This window comes from Zootermopsis nevadensis, unplaced genomic scaffold, assembly GCF_977971745.1.
Source record: "Zootermopsis nevadensis isolate Lab colony 2312 unplaced genomic scaffold, Znev_1.0 Znev_ptg000011l, whole genome shotgun sequence".
Taxonomy (NCBI): domain Eukaryota; kingdom Metazoa; phylum Arthropoda; class Insecta; order Blattodea; family Termopsidae; genus Zootermopsis; species Zootermopsis nevadensis.
In genome coordinates, this window is record NW_028259143.1 from 1,024,978 (window position 1) to 1,041,417 (window position 16,440).

Genomic DNA, 16,440 nt, shown 5'->3' on the forward strand with positions numbered 1-16,440 from the left:
AAGTGAGGGTTTTGGTTTGAGTGCAGCTGTTGAAGGATACAGGTGTTCGACTCTAATATAATTTCTCAGCTTGATTTGATAGGAGTAATGGAGGGGTGGGAAAAAAGCAGAAATAGTTATAGTGGTTCCCATCCCTCCGTTACTTTCTGATATAATATGCCGGCGGTGGTCAATGGGATGTTTATGGTGCTTGAGACCGTACTCAAGAATCTTGTGCAGACTGTACGTTACTGTGAACGATGTGGAAAACGCTAGCTACAATTCATAATAAAGGGCTACATGTAAACATAAGAAACCAGTTCGTATATGAAATTATAAACATAACCCAGAAGTTGTGGTAGTAGACATGGGTGTTTGTAAGGATGGTCTACAATTGATTGAGTTTTGCTTTTAACGGTGTTTTGTGGTACGTGAACGAAGTCAATTTAGTGCTGTGATATGTCTGAATCCAACAGTTCTCTGCAATGTCAAAAAGGAGCATAACTTATATTAAGCCACAAGAACCAAGTTTTCTAACGAGGTTAAAGGCAGAAGCAGGATATAAAGAACCTGATACTGTGGAGACAAAGGTTGGTGCTTTTTTGTAAGCTTACGGTTGTGGAATTATATGTTGAGTTTTATGAGATCATTGCTTACGATACATAACCTAAATTTATTAAAGCAACAAAATTGAAATTTGATGCACGTTTACTATAAAGTGGGGTTGTAAGCCTGTGGAATGGTCTCCCATATATTTTTTTTTTTAGTTTGTTGCACACACGTTGCATTGGCAAGTAAAATACTTTGAGTTGCTAGTATTGAATTTATTAATGCTATTGGTTTTCATTAACAGACCAACAATTATTGGGGAAGGCATTGACATATTTCATTGTATAATCCATCATATAAATTACAAAGAAGGATTAAGTAAATTTAAATTGGGTAGTTACTTACTCCAAGGAGCCGAGTCCTTACTCAGAAGCCAAAAGTTGTTCAGGCACTCAAGAAATTCCCATCATTTTATGGAACCCCAAGGTTCATTACTGTGTTCACACCACCTCTAAGATCCTTTCTAATATTATGCTCCTACCTATGTCTACATCTTCTCAGTGGTCTCTTTTTCTTTGGTTTGCTCACCAAAGCTCTGTATGCATTCCCCTTCTCTCCCATGCAAGTTACGTGTCCTGCCCATCTCATTCTCTCTGACTTGATCAATCTAATCATATTTAATTGAAATTGAGCACAGCTTAATATTATGGTGAGCATTTGCATTAAGAAAGTTGAAGTAGTTTGTACAGTAACTGTAAATAAAATACTCAGTAACAAGGCTTGTTTGTTCGGGGAATTTGTGCTAGGTTTAATTCTGTAAGTAAAACACAGATTCTAGTGTGTTATGAAGTTGCACCCACAAAATATTTGGAATTATTTTTTGGAAAAACATTGTTAGTTCATAGTGGCTAGAATGTTTGTTTCTCTGCGTTAAATAGGAGACGTATATTAAATTAGTGATGCTCTCTCATACTGGACTCCACATCTTTGGTATTTTGAATAAAATTTTGTAATCAGTGTGAATTATTTTGGAATTCATTTATTATAATTACATTTTTTTGCAAGGGATGCAGAAGGATCTAGGACATATTTAATAAGTCAGCAATAATTATAAGATGCATGTAAAAGGAAGTAGAACATTAATGTGATTTGTCACCAGTAAGTGTCTTGATGCCGTTTCATCAGAGCTGCTTTACCCAATGAGCAATGTGACCCAGTTTACATTTCACATGAATTCTTAGTGAAATGACTGACTTTTAAAACATTAAAAGCGATCATTAAAGCGTAAACTGTCCCTTGATGGTACCGTCGAGTCGCCGTTGGCTTTCCTCTGTCTGAATAATGCCCGTGTAGTTCACTTGCCATTTCAGCAGACAGCGCTGTTCATATGGATTCCTTCTGTTTTTTGACTTCGGAGTACAGATCCCCCCCCCCCCCCCCATTATAAGAACGTGTTTGTTTTTCTCTTGATTATGCCAGATTTTTTGAAATTTATATAATAAGCAGATATTGGTTGGGAAATTGATTGGTTTTTTGCCCCTTATTACGGCTCTTAATTTTTGCATTTTACAGAGAGAGATTCTGCCATGTGATGCTGATGAACTGAAGGACAAGGAAGATGATCAGCCAGTTGTAGTTGTACTTAAACCTGGTGATCTGACAGCAGAAGAGGCAGCGAAGATCGAGAAGGAAGGTAAGGTTAAGCTAGCATAACTCCGTCCCAGTAACTAACTTTAAAAAGTTTTGGAAATCACAGTATTTTATGTACCGACAATTGTAAAAGACAATTTTGAAAATAAGTAGTTATCCACTCGGTGGGGATAAACATTCATGACGACTTGTGCCAGTCAAGTCGTGGTGAATGTTTTGTCGTAGGTTTTCGCTTAGAAATAGGCCTTTGTCCGTCTTTATATATATGTCTTTTTCGATTTGATAGCGTCCGATCACAAATATGAGAGGTAGTCGAAACTGTCTCTTCGGTAAATATTTTGAGAACAAAGAAAGTCAGGTTTCCTTTGCAGAGGAACACACGAACTGGACAGTCGAGCAGTGGTCAGATTTCCTTCGGAGTAACGAGTCTCAGTACCTCTTCAGCAGGAATTCAAGGTGCCATGATTGGCGTCGGAGGGTAGATGCTGTGGTCCTTATTAGATTCAAATGTGAAACGCTCTGGGGCTGCTTTTATTAAAGGAAAGTGGGCACATTGGTTTGAATCCAGGGCGTCTGGACAGAACGGAGGTTTTGCGGAAAGACGTGAGGTGTGGGTTGCGTCCGGTGGTTATTGTGAGATAATGGCCTCAATCATGATTCTTCAAGATTTTATCAAGACAGATGGCATGACAGTACCATCCAAGAAATAAACAGCCTAAATTGTTATTCTTTGAAGTATCAATCTGAACTAAGAGGATCTCATTTAGGGAGTTTTGTGTGTAACTCCAAAATTCACCTAAAACATTTTGTTTGTGTATTATGATTTTTCGTAATTTATGGTAAAGAATTCCCGCCCTGTTCTTGCATAACAAATGTGGTAACAGTAGATAATTCGTGTAATAACTGCATCATCATTGGTTGAATAATGGAAAAACTCAAATGTACACTGACAATTGGCTCGTTAAATTTATGGTTGTAAAATTTTGGTCAGGAAACCCGAATGATACAGACCACTTGGAAGACCTAAACAATGGTAGGATCGTATTAAAATGGATGTTAAGAAAATAGGGCGTGGTCTGGATTCACCTGGCTTTGGATAGCGTCCCGGTAGCTAGATGTTGTGAGCGCGGTAATGAACATTTACGTTTCATAAAACTCGGTGCATTTCTTGTCTACTTAAGCTTAACAAGGACTCGGTGTCGTAGGGATACGTATTTTCCCCCCTCGTGATTGTAATGCATTATTTAGCAGGTGGAGCCACGTCATGTACGCGTATTTGTCATTAAATCACTGAATGTTACACGTCATTATTAAGATAACAATCAGCGAACGTAAATACAAAGCAGAATGAGCAAAATGATTTCGGAATGGCTCTGTGAAAGGTAAAATGGGGCGATGAACTTAATGCTACCGCGAAGATTTTGATAAATATTTTCGAATAAGTAGAGAATTTTGGATGACACGGATTCTTTTTATCGAAACGAAATGTGGCAACTTGCCTTGCCTTCCCTCTCTTATACTCTTCTCTTTCTCGTTACTCCACCGTTTACCTTCGTACCCTCCTCACATTCCTTTCGAGCAGTTTTCTTTGCTGCTTATAGTCTTACGCTCTGTTTCCTTAAAGCTGATGTCTTCATTGTCTCTTTCGAATCAGCCCAATTGTTGACCTGGAAATACGATTTGAAAACAATCCTTTGAGGTAGATTGATTAACTGAAAATTTTGTGGCCAACAATAGAATATTTTTTAGCTTTGAACGTTCGTGTACAACTCTAGAACGTCTGTGCGGATGTTCATGACATTTCATATTAAGGAGTTTTACAAACAGTTGTCATTTCAGTTTTTTTTTAAATTTTTTTTAATGACCTTAAATCGGAAGGGATGCATAAGAAACACGCGGTAGTAACTTGGACTAAGGAACTTGCTTAAAGTCGGAGGAAAACCGAGAAAACCCGTGCCAAGATGACCTGGAAGCTCACTGCTGGCCAACATCCCGACAAACAAAAGAATGTAGTAGCTTTATAAGACAAACAACATTCTAAGATTCGCATTTCACCCGATTTATAGAATATTAATCTAATGTAATAACGTATGTAAAATCTGTGTACGGTTGATGAAGAAGTCCTCTTTACTGGATAAATACCTGACAGATTTTATGTACTTTACAGTACAAAGTTTAATCAATAAATAAATTTCGCGGTAAAGTTAATATTAAAATTCTGTAGTGACCGTTGACCACAGAAATAAAACTGGACGTCACCATAACAGATGGTAACTGAATTAACCATTGACATGGCGCGGTGTCAGCTTCATTCACGGCAGTCATTACGCTGCAGGATTTGAGGTTTTCACGGCTGTGAGTTTGAAGATGGCTGTCCTCTGGGTCGTTGCGCCGTGTAAACTTCTAGCAGACTACACGGCGCGACAACCCAGAAGACAGCCATCTTCACTTATTACGCTGCTTGTAACAACAATGGGAAGATGTACTTCATTTTAAAGTATGCACAGTTTCGAGTGTTGGTTCTGTTTAATTTTATCATTATTTGAATTCGTCGTAAAGTAGTAAGAAATGTAGATCAAAGATGTCTCCACTTGTCTTGTATTTATGCTTAAAAGTTATTGTTTTGTTTCTTGTACTGTTAACGAACTAACATCATTTGCGCTTGAATACACACACACACACCAGGAGAATTGTAATGGAACGTAGTTTCTCATTACCCTTTTGTATAAACATTCCAACCAAATTCATCAAATGGTTTCGGTTATGAAATTTGCTGACGTAAATGAAAAGGTTAGTCGAAGAGTGGACGTACGTAACCTCATCATTTCTTCATTGTTGCCAGCTTACAAAAAAAAAAAAGTAAATCCACTGTAACACGTTTTATGAACACGCTCCATTTCTGCAGGCAATGAACGTGCATCAAGGTCGATTTGTTACAACTCCTTCGTATTCGGGAGGTTCTGAGTTAGAAACTCAATCCGGATACCAGCTATTCTGACAGGTGTCTCTTGGTTTTCCTCAGTACCTGCAGGAAATTTCTATAGTCCAAAGCTCATCTGAATAATATTCAGAAACTATTGAATTAATTACAAGTTTTAAACAGTTTATAGTATTGTAAGGCCGGAAACCTTTTATCAGCGTTTCCATGGCAACGGTTAAATATCATCGCATTAGGCTTAAAGTCCTTTAAGAGCAAATGATCACGAACCAATCAATTGGTTTGGGGAAAAATACAGAGTATGTGGTGCGTATACTTACCACTGGGTTAAAAATGTTTCCTTTCGCATCGCCCTTATCTCTAGTTTACAAAGTGCACGGTCATTCGACGCTTCGTAATCAGTGCAGATGCACGAATAGACGAAGGGATTAACATTTACCACGGACTGGGGACCTTCTGCTTTGCTGAAGGAGAGTGAGCGGGTTTTGGGGGGAGGACGGGGCGCCGTTTCGGCATAATTTCAGTTCTCATTCGGCTTTTAACATTTCTGTAATCGTGCCGAAAGCCGACGAATGTGGGTCTCTGAACGCTCGTATTTCGATGTGGCCCTTCTCACAGCTGAGGAGCCTGTAATGCGCACGGTGATGGTTAAAGTTGGTATTGACCTGCATTGGCGATACTCCGTTCGTCTGTTACGAAACGAATCTGGAATTTTATCGAACAACAACTTGCAGTACGCGTACCGCTTACGGTCCGCGTAGGCCCTGATTAATTATTTGTACAGATGATTCTCGTAATGAGTGGTGGTGGTGGGGGGGGGGGGGGTTACGTTTCTGTCAATCGCCGCGTGTATCGAAAACGCGTAAGACGGGAGACGTGTTAACATGCCCATGGCTTTTTCTGAGTCTTACACATCGAGAGGACGAAAAAACTGCGCGCGCAACTCGGGTTTGTGCGGCATCTCATACCGTGCCCGCGGATTGGAAACTGATGTTGCTCATGATACTGAAATAAATCAGCGAATAACGAAAGCGCGTATAATGAAAGTCGCCTGTGTGCATGTAGACCGACATCAAGCCTATTTTTCACTAAATATTATCAGGGTTATAAAATCATATGACGAGAAGAAAATATGACCCGCGAATTGAGATGGGACGTGCGTTTAGATTTTTAGTTTGGAATCCCGAATTGAAGCTGTCACTTGGGAGACCCACGTATAGATGGGAGAGTGTTGTTGAAATTGATCCTTGTTTGTGGTTTATTTAAAGACGCTGTCAGTTAGTCATATTAAGTAGCCTTGAGTGATAGGCAAAAAAATTGGAAAGGATGTGAAAGGAAGCGGTCGTGGCCTAATTTAGGGCCCTCGCCATTTTTTTGCCTGGAGGGTCTAGTTAATTAAAACGTTTAAGTTTTTAGTGCATGCGCACCTGTCGACGTGGGAAATATGTCGTCTCGATTCCTGTTTGCTCTGATCGAGATGAAGATGTGCTATTCTCTTTGTAAAATGTTCGCGTCTGTTGTATGCACATTGCTACGAGCGTAACTTGCAAGGAACACAGCTGTATGTAATATTACATTTAGCCCTTTGAACCACAAAGCTCGTCGAAATTATATTTAAGTATTCAGTCCGTACCGCGAAGAAAACACGACACTTCACCATTACAAAGATCAACTGGTTAACGCAGTTTAAGGAAATAATCGCTGTTTACACTGAGAATCATAGTTCGTCTGATTAATATTAAAGATTTCAGTCCGTACCGCGAAGTAAACACAACTCTTCACCATTACAAAAATCAACTGGTTAACGCTGTTTAAGGAAATAATCGCTGTTTACACTGAGAATCATAGTTCGTCTGATTAATATTAAAGATTTCAGTCCGTACCGCGAAGAAAACACGACACTTAACCATTACAAAGGCTAACTTATTAACTCTGTTTGGGGAACTAGCCATTATTTACGCTCAGAATCATACGAACCCCAAAATACAAAATGCAGATTTGCTTATTGATGGAGCAAGGCGGCTTTTAAGGACAAATGCGTACTGAGATTTCCATAATTTATGCTCTTAATCAAATACTGTTAAGGCGCTCAAGTGAAAGAGGATGATGTGGGCAGGGCATGTAGCACTCATCGTGAGGGGATGAGAAATGCATGCAGAAACAATGGGCATAAATGGTAAGATAATATTAAAATGGGCTACAAAGAATTGGATTGAGTCTTTGAGGCTCGGGGACCAGTGACGAATTCTTGTGAACGCTGTGATTATTTTTTGGATAGCTGAGCTTCATTGAGCTTTCTAAAAGAGGACTTTTTTTTCTAAGAAGCTGTTTCGAGTTATGTAATGAGTATCATTTTGGTCACGTGTTGTGTTTACGGTTTTCATGTGATGCTACAAGCGGGGATTATTTCCTTGGCACATGAGGTTGGTCTTTGCAATGGTGAAGTGTGGTGCTTTCTTTGCGGTACGGACTGAATTCATAAAATGTTATTAGAAGATCTTCGTGTTTCAAAGGGCTATCTTTGGTCGGTCATATAGCATCTTCGTGTTATTGCTCTAATTCGGAAGAAACTATGGTGGAACCTATTCTGGCCGAATCTACTCGTCAGGAATCTGGTTTCAGCCGCCTTAAAGATGTTTCCACGTTAAATTTACTTAAATACGTGTATGAATTTTGTACTTTCAGAGAGATTTGAAAAGATGATTCTACGATAAATCGATGTTACTGTTCGACACAAAAAAAAGGTCCATTCCCGTCAACTATGACAGATCGCACTACGCTAGTTATTTGTTTTTTTCAAAATATTTCGTTTTACCGTGTTCTGTAGATGCGCGATTTGAGTTGTCCTATTATCGTCAACTTTCAGATGCAGTCCTTCTTCAACTCCAGTTCACCATTGATGTCATTCTACCATTTTGGCCACCAAAATGACCTCATCTGTTGCCAATGAGTGAGGTCTCCAATATGACCCTCAGCCCTAAAATGTTATCAAATTCATGTACCAGAGTCTGTGTTGAGTAGCGCCGTGTGGACTTGTAGGTAGAAACCAACGTTTCGGAGGAACACAGTGCTACCATGTTCAGGGCTAGATCAAAATCGGCATCGTCACAGACGTGAAAACCTTAAATCTCACATTGTTCTTCAAGAGGGGATTTTATTGAAACTATAAACATTATAATTTCTCAATTTTGCCAGTTTTTACCTGACACTACGAAGATTCGGCTGTGAATAATGGGAAGGGAATATTATCGGTAATAGCGGCCTAGGGCAGCTGTCTCCGTGAATAAAACAGAAAAAAATCTAAATGTTATTTGAAAGTTAATGCCTCCTGGCGTCGAATAGTTATCTTTGTGTCTAGGAACTTGAGTGCGCTTAGAATATTTTCAGGATTGCGACGTTTTTAAGAGTTTCAAAATACGGAAGAAGGCAGTTTTCAAGAGTGAAATTTGGTGCTTTTGATATGCGTTTGTCCGCCCTCAGATCGTATTGTCTGTCCGTCTGGGCTTCCAAAACGCTGGTCTGCACTGAGTTAGACCCAGAAGCCCAACGTCGACTTCTTTACCGCGGTGAGACCCTCAGACCCCGTGTGTACCTGATTTTTTTTCAGAACCTTTTGTATTCTGCATGAATATCCGGTTTCGCCTTTTAAGACGCATTGGTAACTGTGTGTATCGCTTGCCTTAACATTACTTAACTTTGCATTTATGGGTTTAATGCGATTTTCAGAATAAACAGCAAGTCTTTCGAAGATGGCTGTCTTCTGGGTTGTAGCAATGTGCAGTCTGGTAGAAGATTACCAACGTTTTGGAGGTCCTTGCTGCCTTCATTATCAGTGATGACCTCTGGAACGTTGACAAACTTCTGCCATATTACACGGCGCTACAACCTAGAAGACAGCTGTCTTCGAAATAAATCACCGCCGCGGAAACCTCAAACCCCAAACAGGAAATACACATTACTGAGATAAATCTAGAAGTATGAAATAGTCGTTTGAGATAAGCGAAATATATCCAAAAATTTTAGTGAGTTGAACTCAAAAAAATTGGTTGAGGCGTGGATGGTAATTAATATTAAAATGGATCTTACATAAATCTGGTGCGAGGTTGTGGACTGCATTCAGATGGTCCAGGATTCGTTCAGTGGTCGTCAATTGTCTTTTTTTTTTCTTACAAGGTTTGGGCCCAATGGACGTGTTCCGAGGTTTCTCAAAGTGCTCTAACAGTCCCACTCGTGGTCTTTTGTGAAAACGGAATCGAAACTTCCGGTGTTGTAAAATGCAGACAGGAAATTTCTTGAAGATGGCTGTCTTTATCAGATGATGGACGCAGCAACGTGAAACGTTAAGTCATTTTCTACCAGACTACGCGGCGCAACGACCCAAAAGAACAGAAATCTCACGAACCTCTTGTCTAGTCGAGTTCCTCATGAAGGCTTCTGTTACATGAAGTCGTCTTCGTAGAGGACGTTACGAGCACATTTAACCACTCGAAACCTAAGCTCGCCAAAAATTATATTTATAAATCCAGGCCGTACCGCGAAGAAAACACAGCACTTCACCATTACAAAGATTAGTTTGCTACTGTTTACAACGAGAATCGTACGAAACACACAGAGTCGTAGAGTATTAAAGCAGGTGGTAGCACTGGGCCCTTAAAGGCCCAAAGAAATATATTCTTTTCCATTGTTCTATTTATTATACGTGTCAAAAATCTTGTGCCGTTGCCCAGATGCGTTGTATCGAGAGAGTGCACCTGCTCATTCCCTTCTGAACCAGTGTCACGATCTAATTACAGAGGAACAAGCTCCAGCCAACCTTGAGGATCGAATCGTCTTCCGGGCACCCACGAAGAGTTCCGGTAGCTCAGGGTCAAAGCGCAGTCGATCCGAGGAGGATCGGCCAGCGAAGAGAAATAAGGTCACAGGCGTCAAGAATACGAAACTACTGTCTTTTGATCAGGAAGACGAAGACGACGTTTAAAGGTACGTGTCTTCTGACCCAGATATGCTGGATTAATAATGCCCAGAACAATTGTTGAACGAATATTGAGTTATTTTCCTTGTTATTTATGTGATTATAGTGCCATCTATCGGGTTTTTTTTAATGCTGTTTTGTAGAAACAGTTGAAGTATAAAATTTATAAGAATTTGGCGTGAGTGTTTTGCAGTCGATTGTTACATGAACTTTCATAAAAATTCGCTTTGCGCGGTCGTAAAAATGATATTTCGCTTGTCTGCAAGAAACAGACGGACGACGCTTTGTAAACATATTCCGTTGTAAGTGAAATTATTCTTTCTTGGTTGATCGGGTAGTGAGGTCTGGTACTTTGTAACGAAGTAGGGAGAGACAAGATAAAGATGGGAGTAAGCGAAGAGGAAGAGGAGAGAGAAGAGAGAGAGAGAGAGGGGGGGGGGGGCTGAAGACTGGGATTCAAAATCAAATATGCTTTCTGATTGGTCGTTTGGATCGTTTCTTCAAGCGTTTCACAAACTGTACGCGGTTTAGGTTAGGTCGCAGAATGAATATGACGTGCAGAAAATCGATAGTTGTATGGCAATTGTGATGTTTGCCATAGTTCTTTGTGTGGATGGCATTAGAACAAACTATAATTTTATTCCTGCTTCGGGGTAGGAGGTAATATGATGTTCCTCAGATAATGGACGACGAAGACATGCATACGTGTCTTCAAACAAAGTTTGACTTTCGTAGTATTGTTATTGCACTGCATAGCGATACGAATGAATATCATAAACTTTTATCAGCCTTAGGTTTCTGATTTACAGTACTGTTTTTTTTTTTGTAACGAAGGATGATGGATAAATTTCATATTGAATATATCGTCAAGGTCACATCTAACACGATTATGGCATGAGATTTTAGCATAATTGGTATTAATTAAATTGTAAACAGTTCCGTTATGTTTAAACATCTCTGGTTGTGCTCAGGCGTAATAACGGTTTTTTTTTTGCTAGTGTTGGTACCTTATTAGCATTATAAACGTATGATTGATTAAGGTGGTACTTGGATCGGCTGTAATGATAAGCATCGGAATGTATTTTAACATTTTCGTTCTATTGTCGCGAAAAATTAAAGAGATAAGCCATCGACTGATAATGACACTTGATTTTTCCTGGTATCATTTCCTTTGTAAAAAAAAATACCGTTTATGATTTTAACAAAAAATTTGGCCCCCAACGCGTATGCACCCCGCTGACATAACGAAGACAGGGTCTAACCATTACCGTTTGGAGGGGTGTTGGGATATTTTAAGTCGAGCTTCCATCTACAGTCGTGCAGATGTAAAGGGCGCGGCCCCCTGTACCACAGGGCGCAGGTATATTTTTCTGCCGTCATTACCCAGTGAGAGTAATAAATAATAATATTCCGAATGTGTAATAACTTTTCTAAATAATGGCTTCGAGAAACTGTTATGGTAAAACACGTAGGTTACATTCTCGAGTTGGCGTTGTTCTTAGGTTCAGTTGCATCTCGAAAATGTGGCAACACTGCGGTAAAGAAAATCTTAGTACTATGAATTTGGATGGATCAATGGCGTGTTTCCAAAGACTGCTGTGAAGTGAAGTTGAAACACGGCACGAATATCGATATGGAACATAATTCGTTTAACTTTATTTATATGAATAATTGTACTTTATATGTTTCTAGCGAGACGGATTACGATGAGGTGGCAACCAGGTTCGGCAAGGTCAATGCCTTAGTATAAGAAGATCCATCCTTCCAAAGAAAGCATTATATTTTGAAATGCGATACATAACTGAAATTTTTTTTCGTGGGTTACATTATCAGTTGCACTTAACAATGGTCGTCAGCATTCAAAGCCCTTCGTTTCCACTCCATCACGCCTCCGAGTAAGTCTAGATACACACTTTCTGAAAACACTTTTTTTTTTCCCATTTCATTCGCAGAATAGTGCAATAAGAATGACCATCTTTCAAGATAATTAAAATTTTTGAAGAGTTTTTTATAGGGCCCTTTTTCAGTTTAATATTCAAGACTGCTGGTACATAACGCCGGTCTTCAGAGACAACCATGAGCGTGCTAATCATATTGTGTGTGTTTATATATATATATAATTACATAAAGTGGGAGTTTTGAGGATGGGCGACCATACAGTGATACACTGAAGATGGCTTTTTGCCCTCTTGTGTGTTTGAAGACTCTCCTGGAAGTAGCATAATGATGTATGTGGATACCCAATTGTTGTAACCAGACCACATATGTTACCATTGTGGTCAAAAATTGAAACCCTCGAAAACCAAAACTGACGTAACATTCAAATGTGAGGGGGGGGTGGGCATTTTGAGAAGTTTTTGAATTGCTCAAAATTCCATCACATTGTAGCCCGTGTATTGTGATCTTGACACTTGTACCAGAGGGTGCTAGTGGGCCCATTGTCAGTAAAATCAGGGATGTTTAAACATTTTCGAACTTGGCCCTGATTGGGTAAACGAACCCATTTAGTCATGTGACCATGGACGCCCGACGTCATTGGACAACCAAACCTCTATCATGTTGAGTGCGTACGTCACAATTTTGCCGTCACGTGACCCTTGGTCGCCATCTTGGCAGTTTTCGGTGGTGAGGGTTAGTGACGTCGTCGACAAACATAAATTGTTGGTGGAGTTTATTACCACCCATTATACCATGTGCAGTTGAAATTAAACCTACCGGATTTGAAAGGTACATGGTTGTGGTCTATTGCAATCGTTATTCAAAACTCCCGCTACTACCTTCCAGCCTATGTTTTCTTTTCGGAAGTGCAATGCAATATTGGCGGTAGGCTGTGTTGTCGGGGCCCTTTTGATGTATAAAGGGAGAAATGGCGGGAGGCCAGAAGCCAATGTATTAGTGTTTATAGTTTGCTACAGAAAGTGTTAATTTGTGGTGTACTGACAGGATCAGTATAGAAGTGGCAAAACACATTCACAGTTACCATTAAAGTGAGCAGCTTTATGTTCCGTGATGGGAAAATTGTCCAACCCATTTACAACGTGTTGGTAGTGAACACTCCTGCCCTCTGGTGTGAATCAGTAGATCTACATTGGTGTCATTGCGGAAAATGTTTCAGAGGTATGGAGAAATGAAAATCGTCACAGTTTTTAGGTAAATGATATGGATGCATCAACTAACCAACTTAATAGATGAAAAACTATATTGCAGTCCAGAGGTTGAACTGTTGTGTGAATTAACATGTGGTTTGTGATAATTTTGGTTTTGTTAAATCCTAGGTCAGTCAGGAGGCAGGTGTGACGCGGTAAGCGTGTTGAATTTTTTAAAATCTGATTTCAGTCGGAAATTTCCCTTCAAGAAACAAAAGATCTCGTTACAGCTAGATGTTAGTAACTGAAACGTCAGTAGGCTGGTGTTTTTGTATTTCTGTATTCTTCACTTTACAAGCATAATGAAGAAGGGGCCCAAAATTGAAGCGGAAACCGCCATCTTGAATTATAGTTATATGTGAAATGGTCATCAGTGTAAAGCTAACGCTTCCCGTTTTAACATAACCTCACCTTATTATTCCAGGTTCCCTTTACTCCAACCCCAATGGAGGCTGTGATGGGAGAAACTGGTGAAGGAAGTAAGGAGGGATCTGATAGTTCTATGAACAAAACAGGTATGATTTGTTGCATGACATGATTGATTAAATGGCTGGAACATGTAATGGGTATCAGGTTTATGTGCAACTAAAAGGTTTGTTGTACATCACATTCTTTCTTATGAAATTTGTAACATGTTTTTAAATGGGTGTGCAAGGTTTACTTTTGGGGATACAGATGTCACTTTTGACTTACGATTTCAGGAGGCTATTAGTTTTTAGTGAACAATTTGTATATATTTTGATGCCAGCAACTTCCAAATCAATGCCTTTCCCAGAAGCAGGATCCTTTATTGTAAGTGCCTGGATTTGGAATGTTGCTGTTTAAATTGCTATTGCCAAGTAGCAACCCATTTGTGGCACTGTTTTAGGGTTTGACTGAAATTGATTAATCTTTTAAGGAGGGTGCGGCCAAAATTTATGCTATTGCATCACCAGGTGGGGCCTTTTTATTTTATTAAAAATGTTTGTGAATTTTTTTATGTCATAGACAATACATATTTATTAGGTATGGAAATAAAAATATTCATGTTTAAATTTGTAGCTATTTTACTAGCAATTTCACCACATTTTTAAAACATCATTTGTTTTCCCCCGCTATTTCCTTTGGATTTAGTGGAGTAATTCATGATAAATTCTTTTTAATGTCTTGCAGGACCTACTTTTCACATAGTTCAAGAAATTATTTGTAATTTCATCAAATTTGTTAGGAGGAAATCATTACACCAACAACTACAGTTCTGTCTTGCATGGTTGTCTATGTCTTCCCTGCCATTTAAATCTCGGTGTAAGCACAAATACTACGACTTCGAGCAGCACCACTGCTTATACGCACGCTCCCCACCAGGCGGGCGTTAACCATCTGCGCATATATGCGCTTAGCCCACTTAAGGGTTTAAATTACTAAATTAAGAAGTGTACAGTTTTGCCGCTGGTATTATTATTGTGGTTTGAGGTATGTCAGTGCTAGTATATACTACAGCTTTACATTTTTTGTCTGTTTGTGCATCACCATGTGTTGTCTCATTTGTGGACAAAAGGCATTTTCCTGCCTCTGTGCATCTTGATCTAGGCAGCAGGAATACAGGAAGATTGGTTTTGTGTCACACCTCATTTGAAAGCTTGTGGTTATTTCTTTGTAGAAAGCAGATCGGGCATCACAAATTAGAAATCGTTTCAGTAAGCCAAAGAGACGCTGACGTTACTTAACCTTTGTGAGCATTGTTATGCAACAGAGTAAGTTTCTTTGTGTGGAAAGGGTCACACAAGAAACCTGTCAAACACCAGAAGACATTGCAAATTAGCGCTGAAAATTTTATCGTCTGAGAGGAAAGAATATGTGTGGGCTTGCTGTGTGACAGTGCTGAGGAGACCTGGAGCAAGGTTCTGCATGTGCATAATGAATATTCTCAAGGGAAAACGTCAGGCCCACATGTATGCGTCCTTAGTCATTTATCTGCGAGTGCCATTAGTGTTTTGCTGTTCGTTGTGGTGTTGCGATTTAATGTTCTGCGGATTATTCAGATTGTTTTGGAATAATGCAAAAATGTTCTAAATTGTCTTTTTTCGCATTTGCGAAGTACATATTTAAATTATCATCGGTGACATCTTTGAACTCCCTATAGTGAGGTTCTGTAATTTTCTGCAATGGCAGGATGAATAACAACCCCAAATGCATTCGTCCTTATTCTGGAGAACGTGCCTCTCGTGGTGATTGCACGATTTTGTAAGTGTGTTTTGCTTCCTACACGTGAATTACCATAACGGAAGTTGGCCATGTGATTTTGTGTAAACTGTGAATCTTTAAATAAACCCTAACTCTCAGAAATTTGGTTTTTCCTGTTCTATTTCAGTGTGAATGTCCTACTGATTGAAATAAGTTAGATTTTAGACAGTCATTAATAAAGAGACCATAATTTTTTCTCACTGGTTTTGATGCTGATATTTTAAACTTTGCAGAGGTGCTGCAGTTATCACATGCATTTATCAAAACATGCGCATTTATTATTAGCGAAGTTTACGTGTTGGATATGATCGCTGTTTTGCCATGCAGCTTCTGAAACACGATTGTGCTTGCCGAGGCACATCTTCTATGTCCTCATGACATAGTTGGGCAGTCATGGTTGTCCATGCTGTTGGGTGGCCAAATCCGTCCACATGCTTGTTGGTCAGGATTATTCATAGTGCAGATGGGAACATTTTCTTTTTTCACTTCTTTGTAGTGGTGGATATGTGCTTTATGTACAGTGTGTCCACAAAGTCCGTTCGGGGTTTTGAAAAATTGTGGCATACAAACAAATTGAGCTAGCCACATGAGGTTTGCGGCAGATTACAGTGGAACTCTGAAAGTTTTTTACTGACCTCAGTAGACCTCGATGTGGGCTCCCTCAGTAGCAGGGAGAACGTCCAGATGATATTCGAGCTTTTGCCATGTTCTGTGGAGCATATCTGCTGGAATAGCCGAGATCGCATTCCTGATATGGGTCTTCAGGTCATCAAGTCCGTTAACTGGTGTTCAGAACACGTTGCTCCTGACATAACCCCATAGGAAAAAATCCAGTGGTGTTATGTCTGGTGAACGTAGAGGCCAAGGCATTGGGCCGTCTCTGCCGATCCATCTTCCTGGAAATATCCTGTCTAGGTACGCGCGTACCTGCAGACCCCAATGAGGTGGAACACCATCTTCCAGAGTTTCACCGTAATCTGCCG

General features: G+C 39.7%; 2 protein-coding genes across 8 annotated transcripts in view; both read left to right on the forward strand.

Moving 5' to 3' along the window:
• On the forward strand, positions 1–11,920 carry LOC110834705 (uncharacterized protein KIAA1143 homolog). The gene is made up of 4 exons (XM_022074147.2): positions 1–569; positions 2,101–2,221; positions 9,910–10,096; positions 11,781–11,920. The coding sequence occupies exons 1-3, from the start codon at positions 465–467 to the stop codon at positions 10,092–10,094; spliced, it is 411 nt and encodes a 136-aa protein (XP_021929839.1). The 5' UTR covers positions 1–464; the 3' UTR covers positions 10,095–10,096; positions 11,781–11,920.
• Positions 9,958–16,440, forward strand: part of MEP-1 (zinc finger protein MEP-1) — a 19,229-nt gene continuing 12,746 nt past the window's right edge. For 2 of the 7 annotated variants that reach the window (XM_087346997.1, XM_022074136.2), the window contains exons 1-2: positions 12,822–13,238; positions 13,659–13,749. In XM_087346997.1, the coding sequence (XP_087203123.1) occupies positions 13,680–13,749 (70 nt within the window). In that variant the 5' untranslated portion in view covers positions 12,822–13,238; positions 13,659–13,679. The other 5 variants (XM_087346998.1, XM_022074135.2, XM_087347000.1 and 2 more) reach the window with 5 other exon arrangements.

Bases quoted from the DNA above. Each gene is read 5' to 3' on its own strand.
- LOC110834705 (XM_022074147.2), top strand. From the start codon at position 465: ATGTCAAAAAGGAGCATAACTTATATTAAGCCACAAGAACCAAGTTTT. The intron at 570-2,100 runs GTTGGTGCTTTT...TGCATTTTACAG, and splicing joins CTGATACTGTGGAGACAAAG to AGAGAGATTCTGCCATGTGA. The intron at 2,222-9,909 runs GTAAGGTTAAGC...ATCTAATTACAG, and splicing joins AGCGAAGATCGAGAAGGAAG to AGGAACAAGCTCCAGCCAAC.